General features: G+C 36.1%; 4 protein-coding genes across 6 annotated transcripts; 2 read left to right on the forward strand and 2 right to left on the reverse strand.

Moving 5' to 3' along the window:
- Positions 1-374: 374 nt before the first annotated feature.
- LOC100176732 (zinc metalloproteinase nas-13) lies at positions 375-5050 on the reverse strand. 3 transcript variants are annotated; one of them, XM_009861187.3, is made up of 12 exons: positions 4937-5050; positions 4766-4867; positions 4256-4437; positions 4053-4170; positions 3807-3930; positions 3312-3481; positions 2792-3055; positions 2262-2496; positions 1931-2031; positions 1605-1737; positions 1105-1272; positions 375-703 (listed from the first exon to the last, which is right to left on the reverse strand). In XM_009861187.3, the coding sequence occupies exons 1-12, from the start codon at positions 4992-4994 to the stop codon at positions 511-513; spliced, it is 1848 nt and encodes a 615-aa protein (XP_009859489.2). In that variant the 5' UTR covers positions 4995-5050; the 3' UTR covers positions 375-510. The 3 variants fall into 3 exon arrangements, with proteins under 3 accessions (XP_009859489.2, XP_026691513.1, XP_026691512.1); XM_026835711.1 differs by lacking the exon at positions 375-703 and adding an exon at positions 896-1004; XM_026835712.1 differs by lacking the exons at positions 1931-2031; positions 2262-2496.
- Positions 5051-5738: 688 nt separating this feature from the next.
- LOC100182919 (ubiquitin-conjugating enzyme E2 G2) lies at positions 5739-7189 on the forward strand. The gene is made up of 2 exons (XM_002122897.5): positions 5739-5824; positions 6003-7189. The coding sequence occupies exon 2, from the start codon at positions 6012-6014 to the stop codon at positions 6519-6521; it is 510 nt and encodes a 169-aa protein (XP_002122933.1). The 5' UTR covers positions 5739-5824; positions 6003-6011; the 3' UTR covers positions 6522-7189.
- LOC100186950 (isocitrate dehydrogenase [NAD] subunit gamma, mitochondrial-like) lies at positions 7142-13381 on the forward strand. The gene is made up of 11 exons (XM_002122387.4): positions 7142-7278; positions 7403-7571; positions 8008-8115; positions 8757-8820; positions 9251-9383; positions 9846-9979; positions 10303-10469; positions 10563-10645; positions 11196-11290; positions 11735-11795; positions 12363-13381. The coding sequence occupies exons 1-11, from the start codon at positions 7225-7227 to the stop codon at positions 12489-12491; spliced, it is 1197 nt and encodes a 398-aa protein (XP_002122423.1). The 5' UTR covers positions 7142-7224; the 3' UTR covers positions 12492-13381.
- Positions 13382-13586: 205 nt separating this feature from the next.
- On the reverse strand, positions 13587-20589 carry LOC100184555. The gene is made up of 4 exons (XM_002124832.5): positions 20416-20589; positions 19568-19812; positions 19056-19192; positions 13587-14228 (listed from the first exon to the last, which is right to left on the reverse strand). Exons 1-4 carry the CDS (start codon positions 20512-20514, stop codon positions 14161-14163), a joined length of 549 nt encoding a protein of 182 aa, XP_002124868.1. The 5' UTR covers positions 20515-20589; the 3' UTR covers positions 13587-14160.
- Positions 20590-21571: the final 982 nt, after the last annotated feature.

Raw genomic sequence — 21571 nt, forward strand, 5'->3', positions numbered from 1 at the left:
TTATATTTATATGTATAAACCATGAAACTAACTGCTCCCCATAAATAGAGAAACGAATTTGTCATCGCCTCCTAGCGGAAAAAATTTTCCGTCTTCTCTGTATAGCTCCATGTATTAAAATTAATTAAAATAAATGGCTCATCCGCAAGGTGTAGCTACCACGCTTATTTTCTTTTAAATAAATGTAAATATATTTTTAACTGTAAGCGTATTTTAACAACTATTGTTTTGTCGCTTTATCCTGTCTTTTCGTTTCAAATATTTCTAAGCCTTATATTCGCTACTGTAATCGAAGAGACAAATAAAAGTTGTTATTATTATGTATACCAAACGACTGTTGTTGCACAATACACATTGTTTTCCAATAAAACAACTTTTACCTTTTTAAAGTTTATTCACACACCTACTATGTCCGTTCACAAAAAAAAACAATTACAAAACAACCAAAATCACCATTTAAATTATCTCCAATAACAAAATCACTATAAGCAAATAAAGCCTGCAACAAGATCATTTAAACTGGTTGTTCAAAACTGAAATAAGTCCAGATGCTTTTCGACACACAAGATCAGCATCTCCATCACCGTCTACATCTCCAATAGAAAGTTGATCTGCTGAGCCACATAAATTCGGAATTTCACCTTCCCAATCCACGTCATCGTTGCTGAAACCTCGAATCCCAACGAACAGAATTCTCATTTTCCTGTTACAGTAGTTTATATTTTATTGGGTGTCATGGAAAAATGGCTTAAGTTTAATGTGTGGGCGTCAGCCGTAAAAAAGCAGCGGATTGAATGAGTGTAACTTGTTTTATTCTCGGGTAGCAACTACTGTCGTTATAACACCAGTGTTCTGTTTTATACACCTCGTTCTTTACGAGTTACCACATAATATGTAACTTTGTGAGTTATTATTTTTATTAATGCATTATAGTTGGTAATTTAGACTTTTCAGAATAGATGCTTGTCGTGTCACAAAGAGAAAGTACTGCGCAAGTATTAGTGCTGTAAAAAATAAAACGACATAACTGCAAACAGTCTGTGAACCAATGCTATACACATAGTGTGTACATTGTTTAAATAACCAATATATTGGTATACTCACCCGCTTGTATCATCTCTGCACATCAAATCGTCTTTTCCATCGCCATTAAAATCACCAACAAACACTTTGCCAGGAACAGTAAGACTCGGTAAGAATTTGCACAGCTTGGTCGGTCCTTCCCAACCCACTGTCGAATATCCCGCTTTTGTTAACCCGTATGATATTTGCCTGAAAATCATAACATAAACTTTATTATTATTTTTTAGCAGCAAAATAACGGTTATTATTAATAACAAGCTATAGGAGTAAAAATTAACCGAGTAAATGTGGTTGGTAAACCAATAATACATTATTAATTAATTAATATCAAGTTTCAATTAATTAAAAAAAATTAATTGGAAGAAAATGTACGTAAAGAGGCATTTAATGCCATGAGATGAAACAGGACACAGGTGTTTCGTATAAGTCGCCAAGATGTTGCGTTATAGGTAATTTGAATAGAAGTATATGATGACAAAAAACGTTTTTGCGATGTAATTGTAAATAATATTTTGACTTACATCCAGTGACTTCTGTAATAGCAGAGTAAATCCGACCGACCATCGTTGTTAAAATCTCCGGTGTAAATATTTCCCCAGCGACAAAATGAACGAGTAGAGGTAGACACAGAATTAACCGTGAACAACGTGAGACCTGCATTAAGTGTGTTAACTAATACTAGAAAATTGCTTTGGTTTAACAAAGAACATTTACAAAATTTTTAAACCATATTTTCACAACTCCCATAGACCGTTGTTAATTTTTTAAAACACGCTCAGGATATTTGTATATATTATTATATGCTAAATGTGTCCCGCCTCCCCCGCTGTACTATTTATTTACTTACGTGGCTTTGGTGGACATTTGTTAGTGTTGCAAATCCTTCCGCTCCAAGCCGAACCTAAACAACCACCTGAACCACTGACTCCGTTTACACAACCTCGGTATCTTTAAATATAAATGTTGCAGTACAAATTATACTCGGCAAAATACAACAAAATGTCGTTAAAAGACAAAAATTGTTCTAGTACTCGTCAAAAAAGGAACTAACTACTCTTCAAAACAAAAAATGTCGTACACTGGTATAAAGAAACCTATTGTCCTATATACTCGTCTTAAAATAAAAAAGTACAAGAAAATAACACCAAGTCAAAATACATTACTTGACACATGCATACCTCCATTGAAAACCCCTTCCGCATGATCTGGTACACGAACCCCATGAGCCCCATTGACCCCACGAAGAAGTAGAAGTACATTTGCTTTGTTCACATGACTTGGTAGAAATGGCTTGTCCCGCACACCCCGTACTTACAACACCAGCCACATCTAAGCATCGTCTACTGCGACGAGAAACCCCCACCCCGCATGTCACTGAACACGTGCCCCATGCTCCCCAATTTAACCAAGAAACTAAGTTAAGTAGAACTGGTTACACTCGTATGTATATTACGTTGCTGTGTAAGATGTTTTCATTATCTTTTATCGTCCATTTAAACAAGGAACAGTTAAAGATTTTGTTTTTCATTCTCTATTTTCGTCCCATTGGACAGTATAGTAAAAATAATTACAAAATTACGAAACCGTATCCTGACTCTAAAAGAGAGTTGAAAAAAAACATAAATAAGAAATTTGGGACATTATGTGCTAATCGTATCTATCTTACCCTACAGTACTAAATAAATTCAAAGATATCTTGTGTACAAACCTGCGACTTGAGTTGTAGTTGTTGGTCTAGCGGTTGTAACTGGCACGACAGACGAACATCGATAGAGAAGATTTAATTGCTTCTTGTCTTCCTCCGTGAATCCTTCTCGTTGAGATTTAACTGGCTGGTTTGTTTTTCGTTCAACAATAGTTGCTTCTCGGTTCTTTGAAAACGCAAATCCACCGTAATGCATTATGGATTGAATGTCGTAGTTGGATCCGAGAGAATTTATCGAATTTCTTTTGTTAAAGTTATGTTCCTTTCCTAAAAATCCATGAATGCTGAATGAATGTATACAACCTATATATCCTCGCATATGCCGGGGCAACGACAGTCGTTATAACACTGGAGTTCTGTTACACACACCTCATGCTTGCATCAGGTTACCGCATATCCAACTTTGTGTGTGACCACTGCGTTATTGGAAGCAATTGCTGAGCCCTCTAACCATAGTGCCACGAAGCCGGAATATTTTTCCAGTTTATCGCTATATTCGCTTAGTAACTAACGTAGATTTTACCTGCAATAATATTCTCTTCAATTATTCTGATGTGATCGTCACGGTCAGGTCTAGATTGTTCATGCCAGAAACCAAGTGCGTGCATAAGCTCATGTTGAACTATTCCTTTCCACGCGCAGCCGATACCGATCGAGATTTCTTGTTTCCCTCCTCGCCTACCGACGTATGACCTGGATAAAAGCGCAATGTACATTAGGTTGGGGTAAGATAGGACACTTTTTCATTTTATTTTCTTGTCCCATTTGGTAGTAAGCAAAGAATATTTGCACGCATATAGTGGGGTGGGGGAAGATGGGACACTTTTTCATTCCATTTTTTGTCCCCTTTGGTAAACAAAACACAAAACACTTTTAAAGATTTATAAACCGTATCCTTACGACTCTCATGGACCGTTGATAATTGTTTAAAATACGATCAGGATATTTGGATATTAAGTGCTAAAGGTGTTCCGCCTTCCCCACCCTACCATATATACACAGAAGAAGCCATATTTACCAGCAGCCTCCCTTAGATACAAAGATAATGTAATTCACTTCATCGGTTCTCTCTACGAAGTCAATACAAGTATTCTCGGTGTATGAAGCTATCCCTTGACTAATTGCCGTTCTTGCTTTGGTCGCTAAAAAATCAGTAAAATATTTCGTTCATGTTAAAATAATGTAAGAAGGCAAGAAATTAAACAAAAGTAAAAATGAATGAATGCTTTAACCTATGTATCATAATTTTAATTTTATAACTTACACATGTTACTATCAATTACGTAAGGAACTTTCGTTCGTCCATTCACCACATTTTCGTTCCATAACTTAATTCCAATGGACGCAGCCTCGGAAACTCCTTTTGGGGTTTTATCATATGCCTGTAAATTTATTTAATTTAGTATATCAATAGTAGATCAAATATATCAATAGTATATTAAAATAAGTTTTTAATAAACGGTTTACGTTTTTGATTTGTGCGACGTCTTTTTCGTCGTATTTTATGTCTTCCTCAATAAAACCGTTGGAGTTGCAGTCACAGCTGAAAACGCAGCCAAATTCGTCAGTCTTATAACCAAGTGTCGAGCAATCTTTTGTACACTTGGAAACGTCGAACGAGCATTCTATTTGCGTGTCGTGAGTAGCTTCTATAAAATTACAAAAGAATGTGATTACTTTTCCTTGCGTGCCCGGGTATAGCTTAGTAGTTACCAGTTATACCATTGACTTGATTATTTCATACAACTCGTGCACGCCTAACAAAACACCATAGTAGGGTGAGGAAGATGGAACACCTTTTCATTCTATTTTCTCGTTCCATACGAGACTCCTATGTACAGAGCGTTGTTAAATGTTCAAACCACGATCAGGATTTTTGGATAGTTGTGCTAAAGGTGTCCCATATTATCCCATATTACTGTACATATGTCGTAATGGACATTTTTATCTGTCCATGTAAAGATATGATGTACTTACTCATGCATCTGTTAACATCAATTGTGTTTGGAGTGTCAGTTCCGCTTATTTTCCCCGAGTCTTCAGCAAAGTACACGTCGTCGCATGTTGCCATTTCTACTCCTAAACAGCAGAATTTTCATTACACGCATATTAGAAAAATTTTCCATAATATTCCATAAAACCACTTACCGACTGTGACCTCAACGTAGAACAACAAACAACCCATTATGAGACAAATAGTTTTCATAATTCAAACTTCGGTGTCGCTTCAGTTGGAAGAGAGAATAAAACTTGATGGTTAGTGAAATTGAATCGCTACTTTTATATTTAAATGGTGGTTCCCCCTTTCCTGTGATGACGTAACTCATTACGTCATATGCGGAAGTGCGTCACCAACAACACGGAGATGATTCGCCGTGGCATTCCGGTTTACGGATATGAATCGTTATACCCTATAGTGGTTATAATCTCCTTTCCAGGGTATTTATTCCACGCTAAAACTGGGCCTATACGTAAACCAAGGTATTTAAAACAACACATAAAACAAGATAGTATATCCACGAAAATTTGTTTTTTTTTTGCACGTTGCTGCTGTTTTTCCCTAATGCGAAGAGACAATCCTTCGCTCTTCCATACAGTAGGGTGGGAAAAGATGGGACACTTTTCATTCAGTGCTCTGGTCTAATTTAGTAGTAAACAAAGTACATTTAAAGAATTCTACATCCTCACGACTCTTAAGACCGTTTTTATTTGTTTAAAATGCAATAAGGATATTTGGATATCATGTACTAAATGTGTCCTGTCTTCCCCCTACCCCACTATAACTTAATTTTGCATGTTCAGTACTTCTAAGGAAGGCAAAAATTAGAAACTGACAAATTATGACAATTTGAAGCTGGGTATTTTACTAACAACAATAACGTGCTATATTATGAGCGATTTGTCCCCGAAAATTCCTAAACGGTCCCCATAGCCCGTGACGTCACAAAGCAAAATATGTTGTCTATTGTAAAACACAAGCGGGATCTCAACATATGGTCAATTGGTAATTGTGACATTTAACTACGTCACAGAGAGGTAAGCACGAAAGTTTTGCGACTTTATATTTTTAGGTAGATTGCCTTTGACGTTAGGTGTAAAAATATAGTTTCTGTCATCCTGTTTTTGTATCTCCATTATTTACAAGATCAGTTATATTATATAAATATATATTTAAACTGTTTTGTAAATTTATTTATTGTTTTCAATTTAACAGCTTGTAGGTATGGTTGGTTCTGCACTTAAGCGGCTTATGGCCGAATATAAACAGCTCTCGTTGAACCCACCTGAAGGTATTGTTGCAGGACCCATTAATGAAGATAACTTTTTCGAATGGGAAGCTCTGATTTTAGGTCCGGAGGACACCCCATTCGAAGGAGGGGTCTTCCGGACTACTTTAAACTTCCCAACAGACTACCCGATGAGTCCTCCAAAGATGAAGTTTACGTCCGATATGTTTCATCCCAACATTTATCCAGATGGAAGAGTTTGTATTTCAATCCTCCATTCGCCCGGTGATGACCCGATGGGTTACGAAACAAGTGCAGAGCGATGGTCTCCCGTACAGAGCATTGAAAAGATCCTCCTTTCTGTTATGAGCATGCTTGCGGAGCCGAATCCGGAGTCAGGAGCAAATGTGGACGCCTCGAAAATGTGGAGGGATGACCAGGAACAATTTGTAAAGCGAGCAGAAAAGCTAGTCCGAAAATCGCTTGATTTACCTGAAAATTTATAACAATTCATGCAATAGGGTACTGTAATATATTCATTATCATTTGTTCAAAAGTGTTTTTTTATTTACAGTTACAGTTACAGACTTACAGTAATACATGGGCTGTATGACATTCCTATGAATAAATGGCCATGTTTCGAATACTGCTTGTTCTTCCATACGCCATACCATAATTACCCAACTATTTTGAAAATAATAGCAATTTCAAATCTTATGGAAATTACTTATACGAACTCACCCAACCGTTGCATTGTCATAGTATAGGCTTTTCTAATTAAATATATGTATGGACTATAGATATATATTTACTTTTATTTTGTTAGTAAACAATTGAAACTGATAACTCGTCATGATTCTTATTCTTAAATAACCCAAGCTTTAGTTACCAACTTGTATATTCTGTTTATTACCTTGTTTAGTAGTAATACATTGACACAGTCTCATTGTACTATACAGATATTTTGTTCGTTGGTACACAAACTATCTTGTATAAATTATTATGTGTGTTAAGTTATCATTGAGTTATAGCAAACCATTATTTAATCGATTGTGAAAAGCAAAGACATGACTATTTGGTGTGACCTATAGTACTGGTATGCCCTGTTCTAACTATGTTATTGTTAAAATGTGTTCGCTTATCTGTTGAAACTACATTGTTCTTTCTCCTACAGGTTATAACAGTTTTTCTAATATTTATAACTTTAAAATGTCCCTTACTCGAACTGCTAGTTCTGTTTTAAAGAAGTGCTGTGATCTTAAGGTAAAAAAAACTGCCATTTTAATCAAACAAATTTTATATTATATATATATAATCAGTAATTTTTTTTAATTACTTCTATTTTTAAACATTTTTTTATATTAATATTCATGTTTTCACATTTCAGATTTTACACCGCGCATCTTCATCTCTCTCCTCTTCCTCTGATCCTCTCTCTTCTACAACGTCTCGTCAATTTGCCCTCTACGGGGGAAGACAGACGGTGACTCTTATACCAGGTGATGGTATTGGACCCGAGGTCTCAGATGCAGTGAGAAAGATTTTCCTCAGTGCAGGTAAATGCATAGTGGTATTGAAGCCGTCAAACTTTTTATAAAGTAGGAAAGGGAAGTATAGTTAGACGAGCAATCTTTTAAAACAAATATGATGCCAATGTTTACAGATTAATGCAGTGCAGAAAATTTTAGGGAGGGCCTGCCTACCAACTCCAAACCATCACATAAAAACCATTGAATAATGGTACAAAGTTAAATCACTATAAAAAACACACATTATTCACGGTAGTGGTATTCAAGCTTTTCTATTCTGTATGGTGGTTAGGTAATAGGTTCTATTCTTAACCATGGATGCCATATTTTTTAGGTTTTTTGTAAAATTTGTTGCGACATTGTTAAAATGCAGGTACACCCATTGACTCATGCTTGATGTAAAATTAAAATTTTGCCGTTTAAATATCAATCAAATAATTGATATTACATTAATTTAAAATAGGAGTTCCCGTGGATTTTGAGGAAGTCAACGTAACTTCAAGTAATCTAAGATCTGGTTCTTGTGAAGATGCTCTTGTCTCCATAAGAAGGAATGAGGTTGCATTGAAAGGTAGGTGTATTGGGGTTGGCTGACAAACCAGGGTGCTATTTAGACTATAAACTCATTATTACCCAAGATTGGTGCATTTTCACCATTTAACCTGTCACTTTGGGTACACGGATTGCATTTACCTCGAGAAAATATCACAGCTTAACCACATTTTCTTATTTATTTAAACGCTCATGGCTGTACAACATAAAGGTTCAATGATGTTTTTCAGTTTTCTGTGAAATATGTATATATTTATTAAGTTATTATATTTTTGAGGTAAATGCTCTTATTTTAAGTAACATAGTAGTCAGTGATACTGTTGTTATGTTATGTCAGATGCTATAACAGTTTTTTTTATACTAAAAAAGATTGACCTTAATAAGCACTTAGGTTTGTTCTGACACAGATCAAGTATAATGTTATGTAAGATTAAAATACTTAATCACTGTTAATTTCCTTTTTGAATAATCAATTTCCTTTTTAATGTGTATGGTGCTTCTGTTGTAATGAGGTATGAGGTTGTCATATCCCTAAACAAATTATCCTGTATAAGCACTTAGTTTTGTTAAGATTTGTATCAAGCATTCTAACAAAGATTAGTTTCTTATGATTTGTATCAAGCAATCTAACAAAGTGATTCTTTGCAATTTTAAATTTAGGAAACATTGAAACAAACGTGGATGAATTGGATCTTGATGAAAAATCTGCCAACGTTATTTTGAGGTAAAAACTTTAAATGTGGTGTGGTTACTTTATACTTTATTCTTCAAAAGTGGCCTCATTTCAAAAATTATTCTAAATTGTGGTACATTTTTCATAAATTTTATTTTTACCAATAGTTACTGTTGTGTTGACTGGGGGTAAATAATTAATATTAATATTATTTAATTTAGAAACCTCAAAATGCAAAACAGTATATAATATATATATATATTAAATTTAATCTTTCCCAGCTTGGCCTTTTTCTTTGCAACATTTAGCAGTATTTGACATTCTTTACGTTTAGCTTCTGACTGATTGACCAATATAATAGTTTTTTTCACTAGATGTAAAATATCCGAAAACTAAAAAAGTTGTGTCTTACATATGGCCTGTTTTGTTTATATTAAACTGGAATAAAATCAAGAGTTAAAAAAAGAAAGTCTATTTTCAGAACTAAACTTGACTTATTTGCGAATGTAATCAAAGTAAAAAGTATTCCTGGCATCATAACTCGACACAACATGATTGATATTCGTCTCATACGAGAAAATACTGAAGGAGAATATTCAAACCTCGAGCATGAGGTAGGTCTTATATTTTATTGATTTCACCATATGTTTAACAGTGGGCAGTCACATGTAGTTACAGCAATCATTATAGGTCAGAGGACTAGGACCTACAACCATAAATGGAAAAAAAACTATCGGTGTCTTAAAATTGAGGAAACTTAAGTTAAAGTTGCTGGCACGCTCAGCTTAAGTAAAATAATGAAGAAGTTTTAAACTAGTTCCTATCAGCTGTCATATGTCTGAGTATATTACATACCATTTATTAAAGAGGTTTTCTTTAAGTGGTGAACAATATGACTATGATTACTACTCCAATACCTGTTATAAAGCTTTCTGGGTGTTGGGGTAATGAGTCAAATGTGGCCTAAATACCAGGATCTTGACAAGAACCTTACCCACATAGATTAGACTAGACTGCTACTTCACAAATATTTATTTCATCATTTCCTTAAATCCTTAATTATATTTTATTTGCAGGGAGTACCTGGTGTTGTGGAAAGCTTAAAAATAATAACTGCGAAAAATTCTTTACGTATCGCTCGTTTTGCGTTTGAATATGCGCAACGGAACGGAAGAAAGAAAGTAACAGCTGTGCACAAAGCAAACATCATGTAATTAGATGAATATTTAGTTTGTTAAATGTTTTAAACTAATATATTTATTATGTCTATTATTCAGATTTGTTGTGCTTATATACCTGTTAAATTTCATCATTTTTTACTATCGGGATGTACCTTTCTTATTTTAATGTTAGTATTAAAGCTAAAAAAACTATAGTTAGGGCTTAGGGCTTTTTGAAATGGATCTCAGTCTTTGTAGTCCATGATGTGATTTGTGGTAAGCCACAAGAAATACTGTTTGAAATACCTGTTTACAGAGTTTGGAACCACTGCCATACTCTACCTTCTCAATCCAAAACCAATATATTTTTCAGGAAACTGAGTGATGGTCTATTTTTACAATGTTGCCGAGAAGTTGCGTGCGATTTCCCCGATATTGAGTTCGAAGACATGATTATTGATAACACTACCATGCAGATGGTGTCCAACCCATACCAGTTTGATGTTATGGTGATGCCAAACCTTTACGGGAATATTCTTGGTAACTTTTAATGATATATTTTATATTTTATGTTTACAAAATAACAACCTCTACCCCTTTAACCATAATTTTTTACAATTATATTATTTATAGGAAATGTTTGCTGTGGTCTAGTTGGTGGTCCAGGTGTTGTAGCAGGGGCCAACATCGGGTCTAAACATCGGGTGTTTGAAACTGTAAGTATTAACATTCAGACTTTCTTTCACAATATTTTATATTAGCTGCTTTAACAAATATTTCATATTAGGTTCATTAACTTTTGTTACATTAGGTGCCCTAAGACACCACAAGGAAAAAATTCTCATTCGGTTGTTAATTTTTTGTTTAAACAAACCAAATTTAGGTTTCAGTTTGAAAGTCAAAAAGTTTACCTATGTTAAAGCAATAAGTTCTAAGAAAGCATGTTACAATAAAAAGTTGGACCAGTTTTTATCTTTTTGTTGTACAAACTGTTTTATATTTCTTTGAATACCATACATAATGCATAATAGCTGTGTTTAGATTTTTACTTTGTCAGTTACAACCCCCATGTCCTAACATTTCCAAAACATATTTTTTTTGACCAAACAATCAAAATGTAAGGTATGTTATGGAAGGTGGGCACATGTTATAAAAATGTTTTTTACTTTACCCTTTTTAATCCAATTAACATAGCGTTTTACAAAATATGGGGAATTTTTGCCAAGCTTTGTAGTTAAAGATTTATTTGTTACTAACTTAATATAGGCGACTCGAAACACTGGAAAGAGCATTGCTGGTTTGAACATTGCAAATCCTTCAGCGTTTATATTTTCCAGCTCTCACATGCTTAAATATATTGGGTGAGTATAAAGTACTGGTAAATGGTAATATGCTTGAGCATTTGATGATCATTGTAAACCAATGGTATTCAAACTTTTCTAAGAATTTTGCTTGGTGAACCCATGGCAACTATTTTGATATTTCGCTGCCCTATAAAATTGAAAGATGCTATAGGGCAAATGCAAAAACCACACCAATAAAAAACAAATCAAAAACTCGGCTATTAAAACAGATAAGGCCATAAAAAGATGATTTCATATCCAATGATTAAGCCACCCTAATGTACTGTTACTTTCTCATAAATGTAAATAATGACTACACAACCACTAAAACAATTACCTTAACTGCTTTTTCCCAAAAACCCATACGGCCTGCCTTACCGTGTATTATGTTTCCCACCACTTTTACCACTCCTACTTTTACAAACGGTATGATTTCATTTTTCATCAATAACTGACACCCAGGTTACACAAATACGCGAGTCTCATCAGTCAAGCTTTGGTTGATACTTTGCAACTAGATCGGGTAAGTTCAGTTCGTTTCAATCTCATTTCTTACCGTTTAATATAATTGATATATATATTATATAACAATTCCGCTTGAAAAATATGGGTTATTGTAAAAAAGCCATTATTGGCAAAAAAATATGTGTTACCGATTTTTTACATTCAAATATTGCTAAACCTTGGTAGCCTTCTAAGGGATAATGGTAAACAGTTTATATATAAAACGTACTCTTGTTGGAACAAAGTTTTGTCAGGTTTTAAATAAATCTTTGCCGCTCAGTGTGTAGACAGTAGACACCATAGGTATAATGTAAAAAAGTAGAAGCTAACAAAGTAATAACAAAGGTCATATTTAGTAGTAAAAAGTTATAAAATCTAAGTTTAAAATTTAATACGGTCCCAAACCAACTTCGAATCTTTTCCATTATGTGCATATTTATGCATTACAGCGTAAACGTTGCTTTTTAACCAAATTTTTATTGACGTTCTAACCGCTAACCCCCCATATGGTATATAAGCTTTACTTGTTCTTTAAACCTTTCCCTAATCGCAATATGACGTGTTTAAACGCATTATGACGTCACAGATACATACTCCGGATCTGGGAGGTAGTCACACCACAAGTGACGTAGTCGATGCTGTTTGCAAACGGGTCGAATCCCAAGCTTATAAAGTTCGTTACGACCAGACACCACACAAACAGCATGGCTGGTAAATTGAAGAAATCTCATTCGGTTTTCGACTTCAGGAAGGTTCAAATCAACGTCGTTCTTGTCTTTTCATTCTTGCTGCTCAGTTCTGTATTTAAATCTTGGATTCTTGACGGTTATTTATAACGGAAAATCCGTTTTCATATTTTAGCTTTTTACACTTTATAATCAATCGCGTTTTGTCATACACTGTGCAATGCACTCTCTTGGCTCTGATGAGAAGAGAGCTTGATGGATTGGCATTCAGTAAGAAGTTGTGTGTCGTAGTTATGTTGTATGTCTGCATGTGAAAGTTTTTACTCTTCGTGTTTTTTAAGTAGATAAGACCATTTCTGTTAAAGATTTAGCTTTTAAATTATTAGCTTTGTTTGAAAAATGCCCTTGCCGTTTGACCAATTCTGCTAATTCAACATGCTGCTGTTTTTAAACACTTTGTTGCAGCTTTAAGAAAGTAGAACAAAATTCAGCAGTTTTTAAATAAACTTTGTTGCAGTTTTTACAGTAATACAAAAATCTTGAGTTTTTAAAAGGAAGGACTATATGGTGCTTGTATCACACTGTATGAAGATTTAACAGTACAGGCGATACTGTGCCATCTTTGTAAAAGTAGGCATGTATAATGTGGACGAAGCAATTCATAAATTACATGGAATTCGATTTAAAAAACTGACCAGACGTTCTGTTTCAAGAAGTGAAAATAAGCTGCTGAACACTAAACGAATATTTTACAAAATAAAAGCAAAACTTTATTGGAAATACTGTTTAAATTTAACACGTAAACTTTTAAATTAGGCCAGTATTTTGTGTGGTTGCATTTTTCGATCTATCGTCTATGGTTTTTAAATTGTCAAAACTGTTCAAGACTTCGCAATAAATGATGTTCTCCTATTATGGTTACATCCAGTGTATATGGATGTGGTGGTTACAACGCTCGTCAATCATCTCCGGCTTCTGTGTGGTTTCTTTTGCTGGTCGCCCCCAGTAATTTCCGAAAACCAAATTAGTTATTTTAACCGTCGTCGACAGACTGGTGTAGACTTCTCCCACCTTCCAATTTTGCGTTTCGCTACCTTTAGAAAGATATAAAAAAGCACATCGTATTTTTTTCGTGAAAGCTTTTATTTTGTACAAAAGAAAATTTTACAGTATTATGCACAACGGTAATACTGTGGCTGGCGATGATCGCGTAAGATTGCTGGCAAACAACGCGTACGCTATGTGTACAAATAGAAAAAAACAACACAAAAATCGTACATCTTAAACGTTAGACGTTTCGGCTTCAAGAAGAGAAGGAATATATTTTTTTGAGCTCAGAAAACCGCGCTCAACGTTTATGTGATTACACGGCTTGGTTGCGCTGCCTTGGGCGGGACAAGCCGCCACAAAACCAAGGCACCGTGTTAGGAGCTGCTTAAACACTGGTGTGGCTACCGCAGCACCGAATCTGGGCGTGCGTACGTTATAGGTCGCAGTGAGTCATTCGATTCTACAATTTAACAGATAACATCTCGACCGCGCGCGTGTGACGTAAATATACAGCGCGGCGGTAGCAGGATGTGAAAGTGACGAAAATTGCAGTAATTTGCGAAAAATCTCGAAGAAAATTGGTCAGTCTGTAATGTATATAGAGTTCCCTTCGTCCGGATAAGGTCTTCATTTTTGCTTCGTGTGACGTCAACGCGCTCTCTCATTGAAAACCCACGGAGCTTGATGGAGTTCTTCTTTCGTCAGCAATCCGTCGCCTGCAAAACAACATTGGCTTTGTAAAAACTTTCGCAAATATAAATATGACTAATTGTTTAAACTTTCAAGCCAGTTTAATGTTTGAAGCAAAAATTACCAAAATCACAAACTAAAGTACCAAAATAACAAACTGTCTACGACTAATCCCACGTCTTAAAAATTTCTTATAGCAAAAAAACAAGAGAATTTTTTGCTGTCTCAAACTTATGTTAGTTTAGTTTTTGGGAAAAGCATTTGTGTTTATCGTGAATACGCCTTTTGCAATTCTAAGAATGACGAAAGCGCGTTTCTGTGCATGTGAACCAGTAAACCGCAAAAAAACACATTTGTTTGGAAACCGCATACTCATTGGATACTTGAACGTGAACTGCATTCCACCTAAACATGCTACCACAGCAGACCTCAAACTCGCATCGACAAGAAAGGACCGCACAGCGCTTTTACGACTCGCAAATTTACTCTTCTTTATTAATTTCGCAAAAATGACCATTTGATAATAGTTTTTATTGGGCAGTTTCGGACTGTTGCACTTGGCTAACGTGTTACTGTCTACGTTCGAATTTAAATTTTGCTGAGCGAAGAAAATGCCTAAGCAATTAAATAGCAGCCGACTAAATTAGGTTTCAGTCCGTTCAGCGTCTGGGGTTCGATGTGGAAATTAGTTTTGGCACTGTCAGAAAGCATCTCGGATTTGAATTGCTGCCAATTGTTGTTGAGCTAAGCTCTTTTCGCTTCGTTCATTTCAAATGAAGGCGACGACACCGTCCTTAAATTAGGTCTTTTGTAAACTGGATATGGATCACCAGCAGGACGACAAACATAAATAAACCATAGAACCGCTTTCGGTACAAACAACTTCACGTTATTTACTTGCTATAAAAAGTTAGTAGCATTTAAATTTAGCCAACGCTATATAGAAGCGGGAAATGGGACATATTTTTCTTCTTTTTTTATAATCCTTTTCGGATGTGAACAATTTATGTAACCGTAACTTTACGACTTTAAAAGGGTGTTTTTAATTGTTGCAAACAAAATCGTGGGGGTGTTATGTTTTAACCATCTTACCCCATATAACATTACTTGAAACTTGAAAAGCGTTTATTTCATATGGTAAATGACAGAGCGTAAACCCTTGTCAACAAAATACTTGTTTTCACACTTTTAAAGGTCGCGTGGTGATCGTCTGATTTGCTTGTATAAAGTATTGCTTCCCACAACTATATATCGAAAATGAATCACGCTGCGCTTAACTTCCTATGATGGATTCATTTCCGTTTACAGTCGTCTACGTTCCGCAATTCTTCCTTTTCAAATCTATTTGCGTCATTTTGAGGTCTGAGAGCCGGGCTGAGAAACCTAGATTCTGTATACAGCAGGGACTTGCCAAATTCCCTACACAAAGAAAGGTCAAGCAGCTTTTTCAGTGGCTTTAGTTGCCTCAACAAGTCGTGTCAATGCACAGTGGCGAAATCGAGCCAAAACTCGTTTGAACCGGTCCATGATACTGTATGCGTACAGCAATGCGGACTGAAAGGCCCCGGAAGAGCCAACGTCTTATAAATGGGTTATCCATCTATTCAGAACGTAAGTTCAATGCTGTATAAGTTCGTGAAGGTGTCAAAAGGACATTATTCAAACGTATAGTTAATCGTGTTTCTCTAGCTACAAAATTATTATCCCACAGCGAACGACATCGACATTAATTTGTAAAAAGTTCAAAAAACGCCAGACAAATACATCATCGCTTCCAATGCAAGTTCGTCGTGTTTAAATAAGAGTAAATCCTGCTGCCAAGAAAAGCTGACTATTTGCTGTTGGAATACCAGACATTATGACGCCATTGAGAAAGAGATCTTATTTCTGCCCACAGCTCATATTTACACCAACAATGGACAATGAAATTTACCCCAAATGCAACTCTGCAAGCATTTGTGTGTAAAGGTCAACACGCTAAACGTTGAGTCGTCTTGTTTTTGTTGTGATGTAACTTCTATTTCAGGCGGGTGACCTAAACTATAATTTACTGCTTTTCGCCCAACCGAATTTTGTTTTTAAATCCAAGAAGTTCTTTTATTTTCGCGCATTCTTGCTTTTGACTTCTACATTAACAAAGCCTCGTCTGTTTATATTAAGATGTGTAATGTCACATACAGGTGAACGACAGTAAAAATAAACAATGCATTTCAAAGGCTTTAAAGTTTTTAAAACTTAACTGCTGTAGCAATTGTCGCTAAAATTCCTTAGTATTCCCGAACGCTGATATCAACACAACAGGAATGCGAACTAACTCAGCAATTTCGGTTTGTAACGAAGATCCTAACAAACGTACAGCGTTAACCTGCGAATGAAATACCACCGATATAATATCTTCATCGCATGCGGGTTTATAGAGTGTGCATTAAAATCTTAAATTCCAACGCTGGAAAATGGTTTAAATTACTCGGCGGTTTTTAAATGCGGTTTTGGGGTAAGCGCGCTTATACAGCTGGAATATTATTTTGAACCACTGTACTATAATTTTCTGTTAATCAAATTTCATTTTTTGTCGTGCTGTTTAGAAGTAGACAAAGAGTTTTTCAGAAATATGTAATTGAAACATACTAAGTATTTCATGATACAACCGTATCCTCACGAATCCAAATGACCGATGTTATTTGTTATATACACAAATGGGAATATGGGTTATTATGTGCTATTGGAATTCATCTTACCCCGACCTACTATATGTAATTGCTTTGTACTAGATCTGTTATTGCAATGCGAAGCCGCGGTTAACGATGCGTGAACGGCGTTGACGTCATCATGAATCATTTCGCGTAAACTCTGACGTCACAATACCCTGTTGTTTCGTATAAATCCCATGAAAAACAAAAGTGCTCAGCCATGCGGAAATCAACAAATGACGTCAATTTACAAGAAAATAGAAAAAAAGTAGGTTCGACCATTTCTCCTCCTATTACGCCCGGTACAGCGAGCGCCGAACGACTTATAGCCTGAGAAAAGGTGACATACGATGCTTCCTATACAGAGCCATCCATCAACCAGTATTGCACTGGACACCAAAGTGCCCGTTACCTGACCACCGTGTAACTTACGCTGTGCTGTTGCGGCCTGGGATGTGACAAACCATTATCCTAGTATTAACGCTTGAGCAATAAGTGTTTTGCGGTCCAGTTAGACGAACGACTTTAACCCAGCCCTCCTTATTTACGAGCAATGTATAACTTTAACAGTTGGTAACATTTGCACCGTGGTAAGGATTTCACATAAGTAAATGTCATGGGCTCGTACAAGTTGACGGTTGCGCCTTTTGTCGCTCATTCGCAATTTTAACTTGTCACCGGGCTTAAGTCAACAAAAAACTCGGCTGGAGCAATAGACTGCAGTTTAACGAGATTAAATCAGCAGAGAAAATTAACCACTGCGATGAGCCTGGTACCTTCACAATAACATCTTTGTTTGGAATAGTACCGAGTTGACAATAAAACCGACAACGAACACCGAAACTTGTTTGCCCTGTGCAAACCCAACACATTGAAACCACGCTCAAGTGGGGTAATGTAAGTAAACGAAGCGATTACGATAAATGAGAGCCATTCAAACGGAAGTGGTTCTCGCTGTTTCTATTTGACGTTTATTGTAAAGTATTAGCGGGCGATTCTCCAACAAAGACCACTACCGCTGCTTTACAAGCGCGCATGCGGGTACTGAACTACATGCACGCTTTGTCCCGAAAGTTTATTTGCTATGAAAACAAAAGGCTCCACTCAGACACACCGAAAACCGCGATTACCGATCGGGGTCATTTCTCGTAGATTATCAGCAGGGTTTTAAATCTCTTGTCGAAACTTGGACGGACAACAGAAGACATGCTAGTGCGTGTTCAACGATGCGTGAAACAGACGAAAGACGGAGGTTGTTTGCACACACGCTTTCTATGATTAAAATCACGAAAATTAGTTCGCTCTAAACACGTCCCATTCGCTTCTAATACATTCCCACTTGTTCAAACCGCTAACGTTGTACGATGCCACAGGAGGATAAGGACAAGCAAGAAAGCCAAAATACGCAATAAATGCATAATTTTATTGCGTATTTTTGTGGGGTAAGATGGGACATCGGTAGCAGATATATCTTATATTCCTAATCTTGTTTCAAACGATTAGCAACGTTCTGTTAGAGTCGTAAGGATGCAGTAATATTTTAAATATTCTTTGTTTTCAACCAAATAAGAGCAAGAAATCTGGATATTCGGGCGTTTTCTGCTCCGTTGAATCGAAACAAGGTTGTTAGCCTCGCCAGTATAGCACCTACCCCCAATCATACTGACTAATTCTACAGGATCACTGGATTAGATTACCAGTGAAGCACCAACGCAATTTCGATTCCAGATAAGCCGAAAAAGCAGGTGTGGCGTGTTGGCTACACAAACTATACATACTTTATATTGGCCAGTTCAACATGTAGAACCTTATCGATACGTTTTGATCAAAAAATGCGTATTTTAGTATAAATCTAAACATTACAGAATTTCGTAGTTAGATTTCGCCACAGTATGTTTCAATCCATAAACAGGATAAAATAAACCATACACACTGGCGTGTTTGGCACGTTTACTCCCATACACTTTAATATGCGGTTTGCGTTGGAATTTAAAGTATGAGCATTCAATGTGTTCATATACATATTTATGAGCGCAGTACTCCCAACACAGTAAACAGCTTTGTGCTCCCGAACCGGTAATATTGCTAACAGCCACGCTCGATTAAATACACTTTCAAATTTAGTTTGCTTCTGTTATAGATTTTTTCATGTAAAATTCTCACCGTCTTTGTCGGCCCTTTCGAACGGATCAGCGCAGTCTTCAAGTAAGGTTCCCGTTGATTCAGCCAACTCCAATTGTGTTACGTAGCCATCCCGATTAAGATCATAGCGGCTAAACTTGTGCGGTAATGCGATTATCCTGTAAAGACGTATATAAACCAAGTTGAACTACAATTCTTCTGCGTATCTGTCTAGATAAACCAAAGCTCTGTGCGTTAGTAGTTACACCAGCAGTATTTCTAACAACAGAACTTGATCTGTATACGATACGACTTAATTGTATGTTGGATGTTAGACAAACTGTCGAATATAGTATAGGGTGGGGTAAGATGGGACATACATTTTTTGTACGTCTTGTTTGATAGTCAACAAATAATGTTAAAAGAATTATGTAACCGTAGCCCGGCGACTGTAAAAGAGCATTTTTAAGTGTTCAAAACAAGGTTAGGAAATATGGGATTTAGATGCTAGCGGTATCCCATCTTACCCCACCGCACTCTAATATTGGACTTACTGAAACGCTAATTGATTCAGTTTAACATCCGGGGTGTCAACTACGTTGTCTACCAGGGATACAACATCTGCAACAGATGAAAGATCACTCGCATCAACATCCGGGATCGGTTCATCATCCGACTCTCTAGAGATCGCAGCATCTTCGATTCTTCCGATGATCTGGTCCAACCTCCGGAGCCTGTTCACATCTTCATCACTATGATGATGGTTGTGGTGGTGATGATGTGTAGGACGAGATTCACCCTAAAGATAAAGTTTCATGATAAAAAATGAAGAACTGTTCCCTTTAAAAAGTGTCAAAAGGATCATTCCGCTGTGTTTGTGATTTTAAAGGACCGACGTTCCGTTTTTCGTACAGCGACATTATTGTTTTTTTGTAACGTAAAGTGATTTATGTTCCGTTTTGGTATAAAATAAGTTATTATATACTTGTACTGCACTCATCATGGCCACTTGCGACACTTTAATTTAACATTGTCATTTATCGGGCTTGATTATAAAGTAAAGAACTTGAAACAAGCTTTTAGGAAATTCTACTTGAAACATTAGTGACTACGGTGTTGAAACCTTTTAAGAGTCATTCACAATATAACTGTATGAAAATGACAATACACACTGTTAAAGCGCGCTATTTGTATAGTCGCTATAGGATATTACTCGTTCGACATCGTTAGCTTTTCTTTGTCAATAATCCCTAGTTAGGTTAACTTTAAATTCGTTTTCACCGTAAGCAAAAAAAATGTTTTTAAATTTAAATCTTTGATTTTAAAATAACATATTTGTATACTCTAGGTTTTACTTTTACAATACGGTGCGATAAAACGGGGCGTTTATTTATTTGCTTACCTCTAGCATTCGTAATGATCTTGTCTCGGGTCCGAGAGGAAAGGTGTCGCCGAGACAAATAAAAAAAACCAGGGTGAAATAAGTCAAAAAAAGTTTCATTTTACTAAATTCTGTAACCAATATTTTAAGTCTAAAATCCTCTTCTGATAAATAAAAACAAATTCAAACAATTGCATTTTCAACGCGTAAGAACTTATTCTAATGTACTGCTGCAACTGTATGTATCTTTAACATATAGTTTCAATGCGAGTTTAAACCAACCTAATCCACACTCGTTCAACTTCACGTCTAGCGCAGAACAACTACGCGAACTGGTGAAGCACCGATCCAGCAAATCACTAACGAGCGATTTCTTTGATTGTACTCGGAAGAAAAAGGCTTTCCTTTCGAATCTATCGCTATACACACAACTCTTGACAGGCCCTCGAATCGGGCGAGAAAAAAGCCACATGAGCTGTCTGAACGGAAATAGCGTTGGTTAATGGCACCTACACATTTTAAGTGCCCACATTATACTCGGCCAGCAAGGCAGGATAAAACTCGAATGCTCATTCACCGCAAGTCGATCTGTCATTATTACAGTTATAGATAGAAGCGCGGGAACTATAAAGACCTCTTGCCTAATACGGCAGTAACTCTTGCCAGTGGCTAAGGCCTCTAGTCTCCTGTTTTGACGTCTTTACAACGCTTCTTCTCCCGAGTGCTTGCACTGAACCATTAGACGGGTTTTTAGCCGCATAACCTATCTACGCACGAATCAGTGAAGAGAAATATACTGAAACACGCAGTTTACGTTGGTGCATGATACCAAACACGCGCGGTTTCGACAAACATTTATTAGATTGCATTGAGTATTTGGTTTAAATCCAGAAATCAATTAGATTAAAACAAAACACGGAGGGTAATATCGAATATATCTGAAACAAATAGGTTCAGTTATAAAAGATTAAACCGTATTTACAGTGTGCTGTATAAAGAGTTATATTGAACAAAGGATATTCAACGAATTATAGATCCGCATTTTCAAGAATCTCATAGACCGTTGTTTAAATGTTTTAAACACGATCAGGATATTTAAATATCATGTGCTAATGATGTCCCACTCTCTAGTAGGCCGTGGATGGGGGAGGGGAAATGAAAACATTTTTAATCTTAT

Source organism: Ciona intestinalis, chromosome 8, assembly GCF_000224145.3.
Source record: "Ciona intestinalis chromosome 8, KH, whole genome shotgun sequence".
Taxonomy (NCBI): Eukaryota; Metazoa; Chordata; class Ascidiacea; order Phlebobranchia; family Cionidae; genus Ciona; species Ciona intestinalis.